At 36.4% G+C, this 24,460-nt stretch overlaps 1 protein-coding gene across 1 annotated transcript in view; it reads left to right on the plus strand.

Moving 5' to 3' along the window:
* PRKD1 (protein kinase D1) overlaps positions 1 to 24,460 on the plus strand; it is a 359,670-nt gene that overhangs the window by 246,911 nt on the left and 88,299 nt on the right. The window contains exons 7-8 of the mRNA XM_019654274.1: positions 16,491 to 16,622; positions 17,499 to 17,659. Of these exons, the coding sequence (XP_019509819.1) occupies positions 16,491 to 16,622; positions 17,499 to 17,659 (293 nt within the window). The remainder of the gene's footprint in view (positions 1 to 16,490; positions 16,623 to 17,498; positions 17,660 to 24,460) is intronic.

Here is a 24,460-nt window from a genome sequence, read left to right on the forward strand (position 1 = left end):
GGCAGCCCAGCTCCAGGTTGAGCTGTTGTTCAGCATCTTAGCTATGGAGGGAAGTGTCACTGTCCCTCATATGTGGGATCCGAACCGGGGCCCTCTGGCGTCCCAAGCCAGTTCTTAACCATCGCGCCACTCGGCCGGCCCTCATCAGCTTTTTTTGATGAATGTGGCACATGGCTTGGTTTCTGAGTGTTGTACTTTTTCAATCATTTTCATCTAGGAAAATTACTAAAAAGAGTCCAGGAAAAGGATTGCCTTCTCTCCTGCCATGTGGCCTTCTTATTCACAGCTAGCTTTTAATAATGGCTGAAGCTTTTAACTTCCTTAAAGCTGGATGTTGGTGTACAACTTGTCCTCTGTTTTTAATGTTTATTTTAATGCTTGTTATCATTTCAAATAATATTTTATGGTTTAAAATGAGGATTATCACGTTAAATGTATGCTAATTGTGTTGTGACTCAAGTACTCACAGTTTATTAATTTAAATTTGCACATTTATGTTAAAATCCATTACTTACATCAGAGATACAATTAAAATTATTTAAATATTGAAATGCATTTTAATGGTAAGATTTATCCACCATCATATGATTTGGATTGTAAGAATTTAGCAGAATGTCCGCTTTATTATCCAGTGTACACACACACACACACACACACACACACACACACACACACACTTTTTGATAGAAAGAAATTGAATTTTATTTAAGATGCACAAGGTCACCAGCTCTCCTCCCACCCCCTGAAAACAAAACAAAACAAAACAAAAAAAGAGCATTGTGTTGGCAAGTTTAAGTGAGATTTCTATCAATCACTTGTGCAGAAACTATCTCGGAACACATGAAAGTTAAAGATCTTGTCCAATAAATTATTCCAAATGTAGCAAAATATTAATACTGAAACCTGGAAAAAACAGAATAAGAAAGAAAAGGAAATTGCAATGGAGTAAATGATTTTTCCCCCTCAAATTTGTGTTGAAATCCTAACCCCTTTAAAATGAAGGGGATTAGTGCCTTTAAAAAAGAGTCCCTGGGTTTCTCCCTGGCCCCTTCTGCTATGTGAGGTTACAGGAATGGGCTCTCGCTAAACACCAGATCTGCCAGCACCTTGATGTAGGACTTCCCAGCTTCTAGAACTGTTGTTTGTAAGCTACCCAGTCTGTAGTATTTTGTTTTAGGAGCACAACTGGACTAAGACAGAAAGGAAACTAAACCATGTCCACTAGTGAAATGGTTAATGTTTTTAAGCACATCCTGTTCACAAGGCCCTGTGATAAGCCTTTTCAGAGGTGCAAAGATGTTAAGTAATTTACCAGGAATCACCCAGTTTCTTAGTAGTAAAATTCTACTCAAAACCCAGGAATATCTGAAATCAGAACCCATATGCAACTAAGGAAATTTTTTTTTATGTTGAATTTCTTTCTTTTTTAAAAAAATTAACTTTTTTTTTTTTCAGTTTTGCGATTCCTCAAAAAAATAAAAATAGAACTACCTAAAAAAATAAGCAATTCCATTTCTGGGTATTTATCCATAAAACACTAAAACACTAATTTGGAAAGATAAATGAAATATTTTTGCTTCAGAGATACAAAAGCCCTAAATAAAAAGTTGTGGAAAATAGAATCCATAAGAATACAAAAGAATAATACAAAATAACCAAATAAATTATTCTTGGAATAAAAAGATATTATTAGTAAATCAAGTTTTATAGGCTATCATGAATTTTATTACTCTTTTAAAGTAATAAGGAACAGTTAATTTAAATCAACAGCATCATATTTAATGAGAATATACAAGGCATAGTACAATAAAAGCTAAAAATATCTTTAGTAGTATTCAGTATTGTTCAGGAAGTTCTTAGCAAATGTAATAACACCACAAAAATAAATGAAGTATAAATATTGGAAAGGAACAGGCAAAGTGATATTTATTTGCAGTTAATATGATGACTTGGAAAATCCATATGTAGGTTTGGATTCAGATCGATCTAAGTTATTCTCTAAAACTTACTCTTCTAAAGTGTTTCTTAGTTGTAGCCTAATTTGTTCACATTCAAAGCCTTAATCTCTTCATCTATAAAATGAGAATGATAATAGCACTCATTTTGTGAGTTTGGGGGATTAAATAAAATAAATAATATATTGCTTTTAGCACAGAACCTGACTGCAAGTAAGTGTTCAATAAATGTTAACCTATTATTAGTAAGTGCAATAATAATAAAGCTTGAAAATAAAAATGAAACTTAAGCTTTGTAAATGTAGAAAAATCACTATTTGTTTTAATACCAGCTACAAGTTTTGTTTTCTTTGCTGAATTCTCTCTCTGGAACACAATACAGCTTTCTGTCATCATGGAAAAGGTCTGTACTTTCCAGTGTAGTAATCACTAGTCTCATGTGGCCACGAGAACTTGAATGTAGTTAGTGTAACTGAGGAACTTAATTTTTAAGTTTATTAAATTTAAATAAATTTAAATTGGAATCTTGTGACTAGTGACCACCATATTGGAAATTAAAGCTCTAGAGGATCTCATTAATTCACATGGCTTTATTTGCTATTGCTATTCTGATGATTCTCAAATTAACTCCCCAGAACACACCCTGGTCTGAACTTGATCATGTATCCGTTTGTCTACTCCTCACCCAGCCCCGCTGGAGTATCTCGGTTTTCTCAGTTGCACCTTGCTCTTAGCAGATCCAAAATTGAACCCAAGAATTGCTCCCATTGATGTAGAAGGAAATGAAAAATACAGAGAACATTCACAGTAAAAGAGACTATTTGCCTTCCAGTATCCATCCTTTCCTCCTTAGTGATATAAACCCCCATTTTGGGGGTAGACATTTTCTGCAGGATTCCATGCAGCTAGTAACTTCTGACAAGTATGTGGGTAAAGGAAGGTGGACTGTCCTTTTCTCTATCCTGCTGATTAGAATTGATGGCCATTTTGGAGCTGAAGGAAACCAAACTGAGGAGATACCTAAGTGGGCAGCTGGAAGGAACATAAGTCCATAAAGTAGCCATAGCGGCATGGAGCTGCCGACCTCTTCATGTGAGAATGTAACACACTCCTATCTCATTTATGCACTGTTATTTTGGGTTTCTTTGAAATAAGTGTATAAACCTAATCTCATCCTAAGATTACAAGGCCTACATTATGAAAACATTAGGGACATTAAAAAATTGAATAAATGAAAAGTCATACAAAATAATAATAGTGATCATCATCATACTAATGTTTGATTAGCACATTACCTGGCACACAGAGTAAATGCTAAATAAATATTTGTTTGTCTCAGTAACAATAAATACTTTTCGAATAAATGAGGGCTCCTCTAAGAAAGATAGAGATAAGGCATTCATTTACCGTATATCTACTGACTACCTGAAATGCCAGTCAATATGCTCTTTCAGCTGAATAAAAATGAAACAAAATAAAGACAAACAACGCAAAGATGGAATTAAGATCTAGTACCTCAATATAGTTGTTTTCACTTGTGATTTGCAAATGATGATTAGAAAAGTTAGCTGGGATAAACTTTCAATTTAGTAACAGTATTTAAGAAATTATTCTCCATGAAAGCTAAACAAAAAAATTAAGTCACACTGTTCCAATTTTGTAGTATTTTCACATAACTTTAAAACAAATGAACTATAAAATGAATATGGACAGAAGAAGCTAGCTAGGACAAGATAATTACAATTATCATAGTGTGTCAACAACTTTAAAGGGAGAATAGAGAAACATAAGAAAGTGTCCTAAATATTCGCAAACATTTATTATGACAAGGTAATTATATGCCAGGCACTGGTCTAGATGCTTTCTGCATATTTAATACTTCAGCCGCGAGGGATTTACTATTGTATATATCCCTCCCATGTTACTAATGTGGTAACTAAGACCTACAGAGTTACCGACTGAGCCAGGTTCAGACACCAAGTAAGTAGTGAGGCTGGATTTCAAACCCAGGCATTCTTGCTACAGGACTGGCATTCCTAACCCATTACACTGTGTGCAACAGCACAATTTTTGCTGCCTCCATGTTATCCATGTGCCCAGCATAAAGTAAACCCTGCCGTCCCATGGAATAATACTCAATCAAAGGACAATACTCCTCTAGACTAGGAAAGGAGCTACTTATCAGTGTTTCAAGGGGCGTATATAAAACTGAGAACTAATTCATTCCCCTCCCTCCCAACGCTGGAATATCTCAGAGAAAACATTACTATTCTGTGAGAATCATTTACCTGCACAAAGCATAACAGGAAACATCAAATTTATATAAAAATTTACAACTATCCCCGTTTACACATTTGTTCCTATGTTATTCATCCTTTATTATCCTAAACTCACTAGATAATTATTCAGAATTTCTCATGTTAACCCCTTGTTGTTTTTTATAATGACATTGTAATTTGTGATTTGAAAAGGGAGAGGGAATGAAATTAAAATACATGCTAAAATTAGGAATGACTATAATTGTACTGTGTGAGATTCAGATGTATATTAAATGGGTAAATGAACAAAGTTGAAATAATAATTCACTTACCATAAGCATACAGAGCATTGTGATGATCAAAAAATGTTGTACAAAATTAAAGTCTGTCCAAACATAGTTAATTTTAGATTAAAAATCATAATCTGCAATCACTTGTGATGTTTTCTACAAACTGTTGGGTAATGATGATTTGATCCTCCAAAATATTTTCTTGGGTAGGACCAAAGTTTGTGATTTCAGTTATCAATATGCAATGTGATGTAAGATACTAAAACAAATATGGTTAACCCTGCATATGAGTGAGTTAAGTCCCAAAAAGCCTTACTTGTTAAGTTAAATATTTAGGATTCAGAATGATTTTGTGATTGAAAGAATATCATACATGGTGATAATGATCCCAAACTAGTTTAGCAAAGCCCACTGAATCCACAGTGAGCTAGGTTTCATGTGCTTATTTGCCATCCATGTAGCTTCTTTGGTCAACTGTCTTTTCAAACCTTTTGGCGATTTTTTAATTGTTCTCTTTCTAATACTGTTGAGAGGTGTTAATATGTTCTAGATACAAATCCTTTATCAGAAATGTATTTCACAGATACTTTCTCCCAGACGGTAACTTTTCTTTGAATTTTTTAAGCAGGCCTTTTAAAGACCAGAAGTTTTTAATTTTAATAAAGTCTATCAGTTTTTTAAATGAGTTATATTTGTGGTGTTGTACCTAAGAAAGCTTTGCTTAAACCAAAGTCATAAACATTTTCTGTGAGGTTTTCTTCTAGAAGATTTATAGTTTAGGTTTTATATTTCAGTCTAGGATCTATTCTGAGTTGATTTTGATAAATGGTGCAAAACCATAAGATTTTTATAAATCTACATTACATGTTTGAAGAAATGTCTACCAGTTTTGTGCACTATGACAGTGTAGTGCCAGGTATGATTCTGTTATTTTTAAATGTTTTCTCATTGAAATGATTATAAAACTGTTCTTTGAATAATAATTATACCTATTTTTCAAAGATGAAGGAAATGAGATGCAGAGAGATCCTGAAGCTTGTATGTGATAGGTGGAGACAGCAAAGAAGCCACTGTGTCTCACTCTAAAACTCATATGCTATCCAGTGTTGTGCAAAGGAAGTTGTTTTCAACAACAGTGTTCCCATATTATGAATGACCTGTACAGGTCACAAACATGTCTTTCCACGTCTACCTTCCCCCCCCCCGAAGCCTGGGGCTCTGGACCCTAAATCCCTATGGCCCTCATCCTAGGGTGACCTTTGGCCCCAATGCCCTTGTAAATGGATAAACTGATGGCCCCTTGAAAGGATTCAACTGGAGAATTGGTATGCAAACTGTGGCATCTTAACCAAGTGGAATACAACTCAATAGTAAAAAGGAGCAACGTACAGATGCACAAACAACATGGATGAAATTCAAGTGCCCTATGCTGAAAGAAGCAAGAGTCAGAAGGTTCCACTTATATGGCCCTTTGGAAAAGGGACAGAAAATAAATCAGTGGTTGCCAGGGGATAGGGGCGAGGAAGGGATTGGCTACAAAGAGGCACAGGGCAATTGGGGAAGGGTTGATATACCTGTTCTTTATCTCTAGTTTGGTGTTGGTCACACAATTGTATGTGTTCGTTGTGCACAAAAAAGGGTAGATTTTACTTTGTGTCAATTATAGCTCCATAAACCTGACTAAAAAGCATAAACTAAGATTTTCGATTCATAAAGCTCTTTTAATCTGATGAACCAGAGTGAACCCATGAATCAGTCAGCCTGATTTTTCAGAAGAATACAGGGAGTCCCTCAGCAGCAAGCCCCCTTCTTCCCGTGCCCCGAGCAGCAGCCAGGACAATTCCTGCACATAGCAGGGGCCTGGTCAGAGGGCTCTGAGTTGAACTTGGCCATCATTGAAAACTGTTGTTTCTTCTGGAGTGGGAATACCCTGCAGATGTCACAGCTTTTAAGAGTTTTGTTGTTTATGAATCAAATGGAAGCATCTGTGTTTATGAAAAGTACAGTTATACTTAAAGAAACTTGAAGTAAAGCATCTAGGACCTCGACCTGGTGTCGCTACGTGCAAATGTATTTGACAACAGTGATGCTATTTGTCACCGGAAACCCTGCTGCCTATTAGAACATTACAGTATATAATGTACCTAGCCTTTGTCTACCAGCCTTATCTAAGTAGTCTAAAGGGCAATTTGTCTGCTGGCATTCCTCATGTAAATGAGGTTATTATCCTCTTAAAGGTATACAGTCTCCTGTTTGCAGTGGAGCTTTCTAAGAAACAGACTTGACCTTTCTTTCCCTCTAGTCAGAATACCTGCAGAGCTTGCACTTATTAGCTGGAGTTTGACTCCATGACATTTTTACTTAATTTTCTTTTTCTCTTCTATGTTGGACACATGGGGCCACCATTTATGTTCTTTCTTGACCTGAGGTGCTCTCTAATCTCTTTCCAGCTGTGGCATTTGTCATTCAGTCACATCAGGATATGCTGACTCGTCTTTCCCCCATGGTAATTCCTAACTGTTAATTGATTCATTTCAGAGAAGGAGCTAGATACTGTCCTATGGACTGTGGTCCATTTAATTAGTGTTAATCGGAACAGTGGATGGAAAAAGCAATTTCCTCTGGAGTGGAAACACATTCTTTGTGAGGTAGCAGCGAGAGCAAGTAATAATAGTTTCTAATGCATTTAGTTTTTTAAGTGCTGTGGATTGATAATAGAATTAAAAGCAATCGTTTCCTCTGTTAATACTGATGATGATTACAAAAATAATAACAAACAATATTAATAATAACTGGGATTCAAACTCAGGTCTTTCTGATTACAAAGCCCCTACTGTTAAATCGTTATGCTAAGAAATTTTTATAGTAACCTACAACCAGCATGCCAAGATCTGTGCTAATCACTTTATGTTTTCCTCTCAGCCCAAGGAAGTGAGCCTCACTTAGCCAGTGTAATAGAGAGGGACGTTGAGTTTCTGGGAAGCGAAGTAACTTTCCCAAAGTCACCCATTTGCTATGACCAGGAGTAGAACCCAGTATGCTCTGACACGGCGTCCATGCTTTTCATCACTACCTACACCACACAGTCTTTAGAGAAATAGACTAGCAAGGACTTCTCTGGAAAGCATTGCTAGAAACTTTTTAAAATGTGATCCAAATTATGATTCTGATGGGTTTTGCTTTTGAACTTGAAATACTATATTTACAGATTATTAGGACTTAATAACATGTAGAACCTTTGGCAAGCAATATTGGTTTTAAAGGTGTTGGTTTGTTTATTCAACCAGGGACATTAATTGATCACTTGCTATATGCATATAAATCTTTTCTCCAACAACCTGTTAATGTCAGGTGTGAACAGATAAAGGGGTGACAGTACAGAGTGATGTGTTTTATGATACAAGTGTGCCCAGGAGCCCAAGAGAACAGGGGGAAGGGTAGCCTACATCTTGTGGGGCAGGCAGATCACAGAAGACTTCCCAGAGCAGGTGATACTGAGCAGAGTTGAAGGATGGATATGAGTTAGCCAACAGAGAGATAGCTACATGCAAAACACCAAGAAAGTTTTGTGTGAAAGGACAGGGAAGTGTACATCAGCAATGGCTGGAACAAAAATGTATGTTCAGGGGAGTGTTCTTGGCTGACTTCTCAGTATGGAGATGGATGGAATAAAATAACCGTTTTCTAGCTCTCTTCCTTTAGTTACATAGCGTTCCATTTTGTATCTCTTTCAACTTCCTGGCAAGAGGCATTGCTGTTGCTACAGCAGTTGTTCTGCAGCAGCCTTAGAGCTCAGCTGCCTGGGAGGGAAACAAGGATTACTCAGGTATTAACTGTAAATCTCTGGGTTGGTGCACAGATCCTAAAAGGCTTGGTGAGCAGGGCTTTCGCTCTGCCATCAAAACTCCTGCTGTCCTGCTGCTTGCTTCTGGTTAAAAAGAAAAATGAAGGAGAAGGACCTGTTTTTTTCTGAGCATGAATGATTCCATGTAAACTTTCCTAATTTTCATAGTAGAACATAGGCCTTGTCACCTGCATGCCTGGTCACTAACAATTCATAGGGATCTCTCCTTGAATGGTAGTAATTATACTCTAAATACCTGGAAGTATTCAATGTAATTATTGGGTTGTCAGAAAAGTCATGACGCATTTTTGCAATGAAAAACATAGAAAAAAATACACCGTAACTTTTCCAACAACCCAATAGCTTTCTGTGACCTTGCATATATAAAGTGTTATAAATAATCCTATTATAAATATGAAAAATTAAAGAGACTATTATATAACTTTGGCAAGTCAACCGGTAGCACCTGCTACATGATCATGCTAATGAATATTTCTTTTTCCTCCCAACTTTGGCTGTGTATTTTTAAAAATTTTTATTAAATTTATTGGGGTGATGTTGGTAAGTAAAATGATGTAGGTTTCAAGTGTACAATTCTATAACACATCATCTATATATTTTATTGTGTGCTCACCACCCAGAGTCTGTTCTTGCATCACCATATATTTGACCCCTGTTACCCTTTCCTACCACCCCCCTGAATCTTTCCCATTTAATTTCTTCCATCACTTTGAAGATTTATGAACTCCCCTTACTTTCAAAAGTCATTTTTCCTCCAGCGATTTGATAAGGATTCATTTCTGTTTCCTTCTAGTTTTTCTATGGTTTGGTATTTTATTTTAATTTTTTAGTCTCAGGTATAAAAGCATGTGTGTGTGTGTGTGTGTGTGTGTGTGTGTGTGTGTGTGTGTGTTTATATTAGTATAACATAGTAGGTTAAGATTCTAAATTGTATTTTCCCCCAAGTAGATAATTGCTACTAATTGTTAATGATTTGTTAAATAATGTTACCCTGGTGAATTGATATATGATATCTCTTCTACCATATTTTAAATTCATACAGAGTGGATTTCTTTGCTATCATTTCTACTCTATTGATCTTTCATGTGTCTTTATATAACCAACACATATTTTAAAATACAGTTTTATAGAATATTTTGATATCAACTAGGCCTAAATTTCTTCATTACTCTTCTTTTAAATTTTTCCATTCTTGTGGAATATTTTCTATTATTCTTACAGGAGATCTTCAGAACAATTTCATTAGGCCCAATAAGATTCTGTTAGAATATTGTGGTAAATATTTTCTTAAATTTAAAAGTAACTTTTTGAGCTCACATATATAATTCATTTGGGCCTATAGGAAATAGTTTATTTAAAGTCTTTTGATAATCTTCTTTCATCCATCCTAGACTTCACTTCCTTCTCCAGTATATTTGTTGGGGTTTTTTTTTAGTTTTTTAGTTTGAAGACAGTTTACTTCTAGAAAAGACAGAAGAAGCAAAACTCCAATTGAGTAGTTCTGCTTTTCTATTTTGTCTGTTAGCATTAAAATATATTTTCCCATGGTTCAGGCCTACCTCTGCTTCATTCTTTTCACATATAACACAGCTAAAAGGCCTTTGGTGCTGTTTCAGCATTTTAAAAGCCTTAGCTTTTTCCTTCTTTAGCCGTCTTAGGGTGGTTCTCAATGGCCAAGTCACTGTTTGTCTTCACCGTGCCTCTGCGCTGTTCCTTCTGTAGCTGATGTGTCTCTGTCCACAGGAACTTCTCAGAGAGTGTCCTGGGCAGTTACATCAGATTCTCTAAATACCAATCCCTTTTTTCCCCTAAGTAGGGTAACTTGTTATTGTGCTATCAAGCTGTCTTGTGAGACCTCTTTATTCCTCTTGGAGCCATATTATTTTTAAGAGTCTTTGGCCATGGACTTATAAAATATTTTCCCAGAACTTTCTGAACTGCCTAATAACTATCTAAATACATTTTATGTTTTGTTTTGTTTTTTTTCTCTTGGCTGCTATTATCTTCAAGATGATAACATTCACAGCCTCCGAAGTTCCCATCATTGTACCTCACTAACATTTTTCTGGTCAAATGTGAGTCAGAAATTGAAATCCCCTTTTTTTCCCTTTAGCCTTCTAAAAGATGCCATTGTAAATGTCTCAACAAGAATTTGTTGCATGTTCTTGTTGCTGGAGAGCTGTGGGGTCTCCCCAACTCTAGATGTCTGAGGGTGTAACAAAATATGAAATACTGTGGTTAATTGGAATAATAATTGCAAAAAGAGAGAACCTGGTACCAAAGGGGCTTGGAGAGACTGGGACCAATGGAGGAGCAGAAAGAAACAGCCAGCCTCAGGGTGTAGGTATGTGTGTATAGGAGGTGGCAGAGGGGAGCAGGCACATGCAGCCTTAATTTTACAAGCACTGTCACACATCTGGCCACAGTAGCATAGAAATGGTCTGTTCTCATTTCTCAGTTATCTGCCCCATGGACAATTTGGAGTCACTCTTGATAACTGTCCTAACAGTGCACCAAAGATGATGAAGTGTCAAGAAAGCAGCCTCAGTCACCATTTCTTTTGCGTCTTCATCCCTGCATTTTGTATTGATGTTCTATGGGTCTGTCATTCTCATTTTGACTTTGAACCCTAAACACAAATAGTATTCATTTTTCAGTGCCCAGCATACACTATATTACCAAGTAGGTTCTAGATTTACTAATAAAATATAACATAAATCAACAATGTTTGAAGGTATTAACACTGCTTGGCCTACATGAGCTAATTTAAGAAAGACATGAAAAGATCTTAATTTTAAATGCTTGCTTTTAGAACTGTGACCACCAGATAGAAGTTACAAAGGTGTGTTTGGGACTCAATATAAAAATACTTTTTCAGGGCCAGCCAAGTGGCTCAGTTGGTTAAGAGTTAGCTTAAGAGCGCAAACTCTGAGCAACAGGGCCACTGGTTCAATTCCCACATGGGCCAGTGACGCTGTGCCTGAACTGAGCTGCCGCTGAGCTGCCAACAGGTGGCAGGATGGCTCAGCTGGTGAGAGCACGTGCTCCTAACAACAAGGCTGCCTGTTCAATGGTGAGCTACGCATACCCGCAACTAAAACTGAACCTCGGCACCTTGAGCTGAGCTGCCGCCTGGATTGCTCAGTGGATAGAGCATGTGCTCTTAAATACAAGGCTGCCGGTTGGACTCCCGCATGGGATGATGGCTACGTCCACCCACAACTAAGACTGTAACACAGCACCTTGAGCTTATAGTCCATGAGCTGCCAAGAGGCAGCGAGATGGTGACTGGCACCCTCCACAACGAAGATTGAGGAACAACAACTTGGCTGGTTCCCTTCCCCAACTCCCCAACACTGTTCCCTACCCCAATTTCCCAATTTAAAAAGCCAAAAAACTTTCTAACAATTTGAGGTATTCACAAATGCAACAAATTGATTTGTGAGTAATCGTTATTCTCCCAAACTTCAAAGAACAGAAGAGGATTTACGTATTTCTATCGTATGTGTGTGGATGAATGACAGAATGTTATGTAGAGATGGACAGGATGTTTCTTAGCCACAGACTACCTTAAAACTGATTAATATGTGTGTTTATATTGGGGGAGTGGTATCCAGAAGCTATTTTCAATATTCCAAAGGCTAAGGGGAAAACAAATTTGTCACAACAAATCTTCACAGCTTTAAAAACATCACAATATTTTGCTTTTGGCCAGACTTACCAGTTGGAGACGCTGGTCATCATGGGGACACAAGCCCCAGCTGGCTTATAGTTCTGTATTGCCTTTGATTTTTGTAAAACTTTAAAAACCAGCTATTGTACTAACTCCAATTTGTTTGGATGGGGAAGGATTTCAAAAAATTGAGTCTATACAAAACACATAGTAAACGGATTTTGTTTTATCATTAACTGAATTAATTTCATTCTAGACATTATTTCATAGCTTTTCTCCCCAGCATTTTTGGCAGATAAGGATGCATTTTATAATATGGTGTGTTATATTAAATTGCAGTGGGTTATTTTTTTTGAATTTTTTAAAATTAAATTTATTGGGGTGGCAATGGTTAGTAAAATTACATAGGTTGCAAGTATACAATTCTATAATACATCATCTATATATCACATTGTGTGCTCACCACCTAGAGTCAGTTCTCCTTCTATCACCATATATCTGGCCCCATTTACCCTCTTCTGTGTCCTCTGGTAACCACTAAATTATTGTCTGTGTCTATGAGTTTTTGTTTTTTTAATCTTTCCAAGTGATTAATAAAATAAAGATGCAGTTTATTATCCATTGTGTTTCAATGGTGAGAGAAATGTGATCACTTGATTCAGAGTGGCTGAGAGTTTGTATGGAAGAGGTGTCAGGACTGATTGAATCAAGATCCTATGTTATCTAGGATCTATGCAGCTCCCTAATTTCACTGAGACTCAGTTTTCTCATCTGTAAAATGAGGATGGTGATAATAATATCTACTTCATAGATAGCTTGTGAAAAATTGAATGAGGTCATGCTTGCAGTGTGTTAAACTTTTCTTCTTATTAGATCTGTCCCAAATTATCGATGCCAGAAGAGTTAATGCTTCTACTAAATTTCCAAAATTACCAGTGAAAAAAAAAATTTCTGAAAATCTTAGAAGATCTGACAATATTTTATCTTATTATGCAAATAATTTTGACCTCCAGAAATTATTTATTTTGCTTCAGTAGCCTCATTTCTTCTGTACTGCTAACTAAACACGTTATACCATTTTGTGCAACAATTTATAATGAACCTTAAAAGAACTACTGATTATTTTAGAGTTTTTGGCTCAATTACCTGTTTCAAATACTCAATGACTAAGGAAAGCATGTCATTTTCTCCTCCCCTGCACACTGGAGTATAACAATAGACTGTGAATAGAGCAAATCAGAAAGACACACAAACTAGTATAAGGGGCCCATTGTTTTTAGTTTGTAGCCCTGTCATATGGTTTTAATTTATGTTGGCTGATTGATTATAATAGACTGACAGATAGCACATTGTTCCTCTCTTGGAATCTCTAGACACTTTAATATTCCTATTCTTATCTGTCCATTTTGATTCCAAAACTTAGCGAAATGGAATTACAGCATTCACTTTGTTTTCCTGTGCTAAATGATTATCTCTGAAGTGCAATTTTATGATTAGGCAAGATGGTATGCATACATTCAGCTAATGCTGTTTCCCCCAGGGTGCAGCACAGGTAAATTCATAGTGAGTGGATGTTGTGCTGTGATTTCAAATGGATGTAAAACTTCACCACACTTGGTAGCTTTATTTTTAAAATGTATTTAATTGTTTTTAAATTAACAGGAGAATATTAAAATTGAACTTTAGAAAATGGCATTTAAACATAAGTCAAGGGCGCTAACTGCTTATGAATGTTAATCCCTTATGAAAAGTGAATAACAAACTTACCTGGCATAAATTAGCAGAGGTGGTCATTGAAAATCTTCTGTTTAATTATTTATATTCTTCCTGATTAATTTTTTAAAAAATCTGAATGCCTCTTGGTATTAGTTTTGTCAGATTCTAATGTTCCTTATTTTGAAAATTGTTTAATGAATTGCTGTCATGTTATTAGTATTGTTTGGTGCTGAGGGGTGACATTTGGGAGCGGGGAATGGAGAAGCCAGGAGTTAATGGTTGGCACAAAGTACTTTCTTTAACTATTTTCTTTGATGTTTTAAAAACTAAAATTTTCAATGAGTCTGAGAGACAAACTTTAAGGAGGATTTAGCATTCCAAAAATTAAACACATTTTGTCAAACCACAAAAGTAGATTATTGGTACCCAAACAGTACCTTGTTACTGATTTATGTAGAATAAACATTGACTGTATATTGTGAATCTTGAAGTCAGAAACATAATACGCAACTTCTCAAACTTAATTCAATTGCAATTTTTTTTATTAGTAATATTAACACTAGTCAGGACTCTGCGTGGACAGTGCGAGTATATGGTTATTTGGCTACAGTTTTTTGAGCAGCTACTTCCTCCCACACTTATCACATTGTTCAGTGTACAGTTAGAGCTTAATCGTAGTTATGCTGGTTATTTTCATTATCTTTGCAATTGAATAAAAATCATAACTTTAATAAGTTGATAGGTGATTTCAATAATAGAGCACATTCATTTGGAGCAAAGTACTTTTACTCAAGATTCAAGGAAAAACCAACCCATTCACATTTTAATCTTCTATGATCATCCAGTTATATGTTCTGTGACCTACCAGAAATACTCTTTCTGGTAGAACGGATTCACTTTACTGCATGTTCTATTATCATTTATCCTGATGGATGTGATACCCTCAGTGTTGTCCTTATAATTTTGGACGTGTGTGTAGCAGAGATGAATCCCTCCATTTTCAGCCTTTACTCTGTCACACCTTGTGGACTTGAGTTAACACAGTAAATACTTCACAAGTACGTTCAATGAGTGATTTGTTCACCCATAATCTGCTATCCAGATACCAACAGGGAAACTACAAATGTTTATTCCCTGCCTAGTGGGGCTATTGGATCCAACTCTTCGGGGAGAGTTAGGAAAGATAAGATGAACACTGATAATGATGAATAAGACAGTGTATTGAGGGCTAAAACACCCGTGGATTGTAGTTCTATTTAGTATCTGTGTAACTTAGGCCAAATTTTGTAACTTCTTTGAACCTTAGAAGTTGTTTCATAATTACTGTGGGGGTTTTTGTTTGTTTTTATCTGTCCTTCTTGATAGTCTGGTGGGCTCTCTGAAGATGTCTTACTTATCTTTACATCTGTATCCCCGGCATTGTGACATTGGCAGCTTTGAAGGTGCTTAACAAATGTGTGTTTAAAAAAGGAAGGCAAGAAGACAGGAGGAGCGAGAGAGAGAGGAAGGCAGAATAGAAGGATATCGTCAAGGCATCAATTTGCCCCCAGATTCTCTTTGAATAACACGTTATGAAATCAAGGGCACATGGTTCTTCTCTAACGTTAATGGAAGTTTAAAGTTTAAGGGCCTGGAGAAGTCACCATCAGTCAGACCTTCCCGTTTTATGTCTGAGAAACTGAGGGTCATGATGATTAAGTTGGGTGTCACTCAGGTGATGGCAGAGTTTCAGCTGGCTCTTCTCACCCCCACAGCCATACTCTCTACACTATACCCAACAGCCTCAGCATCAGGCTATGTGTGCAAGTGGGTCTAAAAGATATACCCCTACTCATTAGCATTTTGGGAAAACAGGCTGCCTTTCATTTTCAATTCTTTATACCTTTTTATTTCTTGATTTGAACAACAACAAAAACTGAGCCATTTTTATAACACAATAAAAAGTATCACATGGAAAAGTAAATTAAAAACAAAACAAAACAATGAATGTCAATATTCTGCACGAGTACCATATAGAATAAATACCAATAAGCAATAACAAAAAAGTACCCTACAGCATGAATATCATTTGCTAAAGTATAATTTTCAAAGAATGGACTTTAATTCACCAGTGTGTGTATTAAATCGCTGTTTGGCATATTGGTGAAGAGGCTGCTTGGTTATTTTTAGGTCAGGATTTAAATGGTTGGCTATATTGCCTAAGAATTCAAACAACTCTTATCCCCCCAAGAAAAGGCTACTCAGATTTCTTATCTTCCAGTTGTGCTCTGCCCTCTAATGTATCCCTTCATGGTCATACTCAGGTGCACCATCTTCTCATCTGTCTAAACTCAATTCATCAAAATTTTTTCTTTGGATTAGTATTACTTATACCTTTCTGGTTCATTTACGGGAAAGAAAAAGCAAATATTTTTAAGTACCATCAGGTATTTGTAAATCAAGTTGAGTTACCCTTTCATGCATGCCTTCTTCTAGCATTTTGGCTAATTTCACAGTGGCCTGACACTTCGGCAATCAGGAAGAAAGGAGGGAGAGTTGCTATGGCACCACTTGTGAAGTTATGGTTGGGAAGAATGGAGTCTCATGGGTAAAAGCCAAGCAGTGTTGCATTTTATCTTTCCTAACTTTGACTAGAGAGTTATATTCATACTTGCATATTAATTGTCTTGCATACTAATTATCAACAGGTCAGGGTATTCATTCAACTTATTTTTCAACATTATATATTTACAGCTTCTGCCACCTTTGAAGACTTTCAGATTCGTCCCCATGCGCTTTTCGTTCATTCGTACAGAGCTCCGGCTTTCTGTGATCACTGTGGAGAAATGCTGTGGGGGCTGGTCCGTCAAGGCCTTAAATGTGAAGGTAAGGGACTTCCTTCCCCAGCCAGCTGCATACGTGCTGGAGTTATCAGCTTATATTGTGCCCGCTACAATAATGTCTTCTTTCCCTCAGATGTCTTCCAGGGACTTGGTGGGTGCATAGATTCTGTTCAATTCTTTACATTTCCTGTCTTCAGCATATATGCTCTGATCTGGAAAACCCGATTCTCAAATATTTTCCCCTAAATCATGTGGCTATAGTTCTTTAGTGTTGATTATTTTGGCAACAGACTAAAAATAAAATTTGCATCTTAATCCCGATCTTGGAATAGTAGGCATTCAAGAAATGTTTGTTGAAATGAGCCGTTGAGATAAGCAGAGAGTCCAGAGGTTAATCAAACCATCCAAGGTCACTCAGCTGTTGAGTGGCAAACTCGAACTTGTACCCACATTTCTACACCAATATTATAGTTTTATCAGCCTTTGTGGAAAGAACCCCTTGAACTGTGGAGTCAGAATTCAAATCAGTGTAGGTCAAATGTTGTGATGCACTGTGATTGATTTTCCCTATGTGTCCACTCACATTAGAACTTGAGATAGTGAAAAATGGCTCAGATCACCTCTTTGGAGTTTGTTTGCTAGATCTTTCAAAGCCCAAGTCTGTTATATCAGAGGATATTTTTTAAGATGATATACATGGCAGTTGCTGAGCTTGTCCAATAAAATAAAAATTCAGAACCTAGATTATTTAGATTGGGAGCAAAAAATCAGAAAAAGCTCAAAAAAAATTAGAATTTCCACATAGTCCCAAGAGAAATGGAAGCAGTGCTATTTTTTTTAAATGCAAAATTTACAACTGATAATAGAATAGCTTTTAATTTACAGTAGAACAAAATTCGTTTTTATTTTCTTCTTCCAGGATGTGGTCTGAATTACCATAAGAGATGTGCATTTAAAATCCCCAACAACTGCAGTGGCGTGAGGCGAAGACGACTCTCCAATGTCTCCCTCACCGGGCTCAGCACTGTCCGCACAGCATCTGCCGAGCTTTCGACCAGCGTCCCCGATGAGCCCCTCCTGGTAGGGCTTTCTGTTTATCCATTTCCCCATTTATATGAGAAATCTGGGGAGGGGGGGGCGATGCAAAAACCGTGCCAATCCAAGACAGTGCCCTGGGAGGGAGGTCACAGCCAGAGTGTTAATGAGTGTTTCTTCAGGGACTGTGCTGTAGACTGGTCAGTGCTTCATCAAATATCCAACAGCCTTGAGTTTGCTTTTATGTGTGAGGTTAATGCAGTTATAAAATATGTGAGGCTTCGTCGTGGTCATAGGGCCAAAGCAGCACAAACTAATGTGTGAATGTTGCAAAACAGAATTGGTCAAAATTTGAAAACTGGAGATAAAAGATGTTTTTCTCTGAAGATTATTAAAGTACTTTGTGTCATAGCTGAACATTTACTCTGGGAGAAAGTTTGAAATTTGCTCTTAATGGAAATATGAAATTCTTTAATTGTTTGGCAGTACTGCCATACATCCTGGTGTATGGTCAGAGTGACACTATTGACAAATGCTGTGAGAAAAATAGCACTTAATACTTTAAATAGTTCCATTAGCCTTAAAATATATATTTTCTCAACACAGCTTAAATATAAAAATTAAATTTAGAATTTAGTTTTACCAAAGTAAAAATTTGGGTAATTATGTCAATTATATAAAATAAGAACATTTTTCTAAAATAAGCTAATGGCATGAGGCTTTAAATTTTCCGTATTTGCTCTCTCCCCCAATGGATATTACAAAGACTTTTTATAATCCAGCTATTGTACAAGTCAATTAAAGAAAAAAATTTTAAACTTCTAAAACTTTTAGGTTAAATAAATCCTTCTTAAAGTGCAAAGGCGCAATACATTTTGAAGACACCCCTAAAAAGTTGTAGTAATTAGTTCATTGTTTGGAAAATATTTTATTGTGATCTTTATATCACTTTAATTTGTTACAGCATAAGCCAGATATAACTCAAATGAATGCTCATTTTAATAAGTAAGAAAATTCCATACTCTGTTTTTCCATGACTTTCTTTTGGGAGTTTCTTGTGTTTTCAGACCTTCACCAAGTGAACCTGTTTGGGGAAGGCAGTTACTAAATTCCACCAATCACTAGAAAAATATGTTATATTTTGGTAACTATTCAGAATGTATGTATGTGATTATATATTATTCTATAAAGTTGCATTAATTGGAATTAGTGATGTCCTTGCTGAAAAGTGCTTAAATCAAAAGCTGTTGTTTATTATTTAAATAACTGTCATGTTATCTTCCCTACTCTGAAGTTCCTTGGTTGAGTTTGAATTTTTGTAAGTAGTGATTTTACAAGTTACAGCAGTTACTCTTTCTTTTAAGAATAGACACTGAGAGTCATACTGTTTACAGGACAAACATTTAAAAAGAAGTTTAATAAACAAAATTATAAATTAATCATGTATCATTTTTAGTTTTACTAGAAAAGTTTTTTTTTAATTATTTAACATCTCACAAGAAATATAAAGCTCTAAAGTCATTTGTCATTAGAATACATTAGGATCTAAATAGTTAATACTGAAGATTCTTTTAAATCTATCTGACCGTTTTGTAATATATACATATGTATGTATAAACATATATACACACATATTACGCACTTAAAAACATCACATATATAATTTAGATTTTATAAGTACAAATTAAATTCTATATTTAAATTATGTACATGCAAATATGTATAAATTTATAATTTACATATAAATATAGTTTAGGTTGCATAACTGTAGTCTTTAAAAAAGCTTTTGTGTTTTTAAACCAAATTATTTAATTGCTTTATGTAACCAAAATAAATATTTAATTATTTGAGTTTCTTGATTACATGCTATATTTTACACCACTTATTTATTTCATTAGTGCTTTAATGTCAAATGGAAATTTTTGTAGTAGAATGCTTAAAAATGTATTTATTTTTAAAATATATTTTTAAAAATCAGATTTTAACCATGTGTTTCAAGAAAGCTTGTAAAATTGTGATCAAATCAGACATTTTTGAGAAAATATTGAGGCCATAGATACTTTGAAAAATATTATCATAAATTTTTATAACCTTGTATAAAATGCCCTACAGGTAACCTCTAAATGAGAAATGCCTTTGGGAATAATATTTGTGACACTGACACACTGGCTCTCAAAATTGTTTTACATGTAAAACCCTTTGTGCTCTCCTGGGGTGCCTATGTGTCTATTTTTATCCAATTCTTGAGAAAAGAAACAACATGGACCCACCTTGAGGAGGGCACATACTTCCCAATTACCCTGGGTCGTTTAGGGCAAAACCACCCTGCTTTACCCAGGCATGCTTTGAATACAACAAATATATCTCTTTTCAGCCCTGGGCAAGACATAAAAGGCCAGTAACTATAGTTTAAAATTTGCTGTGAATGACTAGTCAATTGGTAATATTATGCCAATAATAGTGAAACCTTTTAGTTCTATATACAATAAAGGATATTTTTCATTTCTGAAAAGGTTAATGGCATTGTTTATTAATACCACTAGATCAGCCTTGTTGTAAGTCTGCCATGATAAGTGTATAAATTTTTCTCTCAAATGTAAGAAAATGAGTTTTTTCTTCCATACTTTATTGCCTATTTTGACTACAAAATCACCATTTTACATACAGATTAAGACATTGGTAATTCCATTAACTTACCTATTTTGGCATGTAAATTTAATTTCAGATTCCTATCATGCTGCTAAGGTAGAAAAAAAGGATCACAATAAATCATATGACAAGTTTTGTGTATCAACTTTGACAGGAAACTAGATTCATTATACCAACGATAAACTATTTCACCTTTTAAAAAAATCCAAACTGTAGTCAATTTATGTCAAATGGCTAAGTGGAGGCGTATATCTTTTTGTAAATCATCACTAGTATCAGAAAGAAACAAGAAAAACTCAATAGATTCTTAGATCAGACACACTAAGATATTGTATCATTACATATACCTATACGTATTAAGAGTATATCAATTTTATAGACTTTTAGACAACTGCAGAAGTCAGGATTAAATGATCCCATCATTTCTCTGTGCTTTACTCATCTTTTATTTTTATTTACACATGTTCTTATGGTATTTGGGAAAAGTTAAAGCCATTTCAAACCATATTATGCAAGAGTTAGCCTTAGACAAAGAGTTGGTAACCGTGTTCCAGAACTTTTGCTTCTAGCGATGAAGAAGCTCGTATCAGGTCAACTCTCCTGCAAGAGACATTTATAAAAGCCTACTAAACTGCAACAGAACCGAATAAAACAACATATGAAGGTAGCCAAGAGCACCCAAGGCAATCAGGATTTCAAGGGCCAATGCCTCAGAAAGAGGGAAACCACAGAGAGGTCAATGCACAGGACAGCTCCTACAACAACAAATATTGGGCTCAACATGTCACTAGTGCTGATTGTGACAACCCCTGATCTACACCAAAGCTGGAGAATCCCCATACATTTTACAAAGCCACAGTTGAGACAGTGTGATATTACACAAGATTTAAGTATTAAGACAATGTGGCTTTGCACAAAAACAGAAAAATAAACCAATGAAATAAGACAGAGAGAGTCCAGAAACTACGTGGTTATACAAGCCAACTGAATTATGACAGGGATACCCCCACTGTGAGAATAGGATGGTCTTTTCAACCAATTATTTCCGGAACCAATAGAAAAATATCTATAAGAATTTGGAACAGGAAAAGCTTTTCTTAAAGAGGACTCAAATCGCTTTTGACGAGGGGAAAAGATTGATAAATTAGACATTATTAAAATTAGGAAATTATTTTAATCAAAATATACCATTAAATAATGAAACAGCAAGTCACAGAATGGGAGGAGATATTTTCAATGTATATGTCCTATGAAAGACTAGTCTGGAATGTATAAAGAACATCTATAAAAAAAGTTAGAAGACAGACATACTGTATAGGCAAAATACTTGAATTATTTACTTAAAAAAGATAGATAATATATTTACATCATTAGTTATCAAGGAGCCTAAAGTTAAATCTACAGTGAGATATATCTACAACAAAATGTCTAATGCTGGAAAAATAAAATAAAATAACAAAACTGAAAATAACAAGTATTGATGAAGATATTGACCTACTGGAATTCGTATACACTATTACTGGGAATGTAAATTGATTCAACTTTGGGAAACTGCTTTTTCAAGTTTATCTTCTGGCAGTTATCTTATGAAACTGAATATATGCATATCATGTGACTTAGCAGTGCTGCTCCTAGGTATATAGTCAACAGAAGTGTGTATAGACTTGCACAGAAAGGTGTGTACAAGCGTTTGTTTTATTTGGGGGATTTTTTATGTTTAAAGATTTAATGTTTTAAAGCAGTGTTAGGCTCACAGAAAAATTGAGAGGGAGGTACACAGATGTCCCACATATTCCCTGCCCTCACACATGCACAGCTTCCCCCAGTATCAACATTACTCACCAGAGTGAGACATTTGTTACCACTGGTGAACCCACATTGACATATCATAGTCACCCAAAGTCATGCTGTACTTTAGGGATCACTTTTGGTGTTATACATTTTATGGGCTTGGACAAATGTATAATGATAAGTATTCATTATTATGGTATCATATAGAGTATTTTCACTGCCCTAAAAATCCTCTGTGCTTTGCCTATTCATCCCTCCTTCCCCTCCACTCAACCCCTGGTAACCTCTGATCTCTTTATTGTTTCCATAGTTTTGCCTTTTCAGATTCATACCTTTCACGTAATAATATGCATTTAAGGTCTCTCCAGGTCTGTTCATGACTTAGAAGCATGTTTCTATTTAGCGTGGATTAATTTTCCATTGTTGGAAACCAAAATTTATACATTCACCTACTGAAAAATGTATTGGTTGCTTTCAAGTTTGGGTAATTATGAGTAAGGCTCCTATAAACATCTCAGTGCAGATTTTTGCATGGACAGAAGTTTTCAACAACTTTGAATAAGTATCAAAAGACATGATTGATGATTTTATGATAAGAGTATGCTTAGTTGTGTAAAAAACTGCCACACTGTCTTCCAAAGTGGCTGTACCAATTTCCGGTCAAGACAGCAGGGTAGGTAAATGCTGTGCTTGCCCCCTCTCATGACCACATCAAAATTACATCTAAACTACAAAACAACCATCATTGGGAATTGCCTGAGGTCTAGCTAAACAGAAGTCCTATAGCTAAGGATATACAGAAGAAGCCACACTGAGGATGGTAGGAGGGTCAAAGATGCGGAACTGGCCGGTCACCACATCCATGTGTGGCAGTTAAAAATCAGGAGGGAAATCTCGACTGCAGAGGTCCCCCCTAAGGAGCAAGGGATCCAACACCCTTACCAGTCTCCCCAGCCCTGTGGTCCAGTACCAGGAAGAGAAGTCCCCATAACTTCTGTGTATGAGAACCAGTGGATATTATTTCTAAGTGAGACAGGGCTGCTGGAGTTCCAGGTGCTCCTCTTAAGGGGCCTGCACACAGACTTACTCACTGAAGAACTCACTTGCTCTGAGCTCCAGCACGGGGGCAGTAGCTCAAAAGCAGCCAGGGACATACGGGGAGGAGCGAAGTTGTCTGACTCCAGTTTGAGGGCTGAAAGGGCAGCTTTCTCCCAGACAGAAGTGCTGGTGGAAGCCATTGTTCCTTTGTTGAGCCCTCATCGCCCCAGCATGTAGACACATGCAACCACCATGTCTGAGTCTTCATCAACCTGGCTAACACAGTTTGCCCCACCCTGGTGATTCCTTGAGATCATGCCCTACACAAATTGCAGGTCCACCCAAACTGCGTCAAGTGGCTTTTCCGTACAAATGGCCTGTCTTGCTTCATGTTGTGGACTTTCCTAAAACCTCTCAAAGGTTCAGAAACCCCAACAAGTAGCATCTGCCTTCAGTATGTGCTATACCTCTTGCTAAGCACCCCCAAGTCTAACACTAGTGGCAGCCAGCCTCGGTTCACAGCTTACCCTCTTCCAGGCACCTCCAAGCCCAGCTACGGTGGAAGACATCTATGTATAACTATGTGACTGATACCAGCAGGGGACAGGTGGCAGAAGAATTGGCCTGCAGCATTACCCATCTGAGGAGGCAGCAGGACTGGCACACCCACTGGCCAGCTTCAGACCTCACTGGAGCAGCACGCGGTCGCTTCTGCACATAACACACCAAGAGGGAAGACTGGGCAGGCACCAGAGCTCTGCTTAAATGAATCCTACTCTGTAGGTCAACCCCTGCACAACAGCTCCTCCACTGTAGTTACAGCCAGTCCTCACACAAATCAGCCTGAGGGTCAGACCCTCCCATTGATGTCTAAATAGAAACCAAGGTTCAACTACAACAGAAGGGCACACACAACCCACACAAGGGACAAGCCTGGAGCATCAGGCTCAGGCGACTACGGAGACTATACCACTGGGCCTCACAGGACACCTACTATATAAGGCCATTCTAATAAGACCAGGAGACATAGCAGCTCTACCTGATACATAAAAACAAACACAAGGAGACAGCCAAAATAGGGAGACAAAGAATCATATCACAAATAAAAGAACAGAACAAATCTTCAGAAAATGAACAAACAAAATGGAGACAATCTACCAGATACAGACTTCAAAACAGTGGTTAAAAGGATGCTCAGTGATCTCAGTGAGAACTTCAACAAAGAGATAGGAAACATAACCAAAAAAATTCAGAAATAAAAAATACAATAACTGAAATAAAGAATACATTAAACGGAATCAACAGTAAATTAGATAAAGCAGAGGATCATATCAGCAATTTAGAAGATAAGATAGCAAAGAACACCCA

Source organism: Hipposideros armiger, unplaced genomic scaffold (assembly GCF_001890085.2).
Source record: "Hipposideros armiger isolate ML-2016 unplaced genomic scaffold, ASM189008v1 scaffold_218, whole genome shotgun sequence".
Taxonomy (NCBI): domain Eukaryota; kingdom Metazoa; phylum Chordata; class Mammalia; order Chiroptera; family Hipposideridae; genus Hipposideros; species Hipposideros armiger.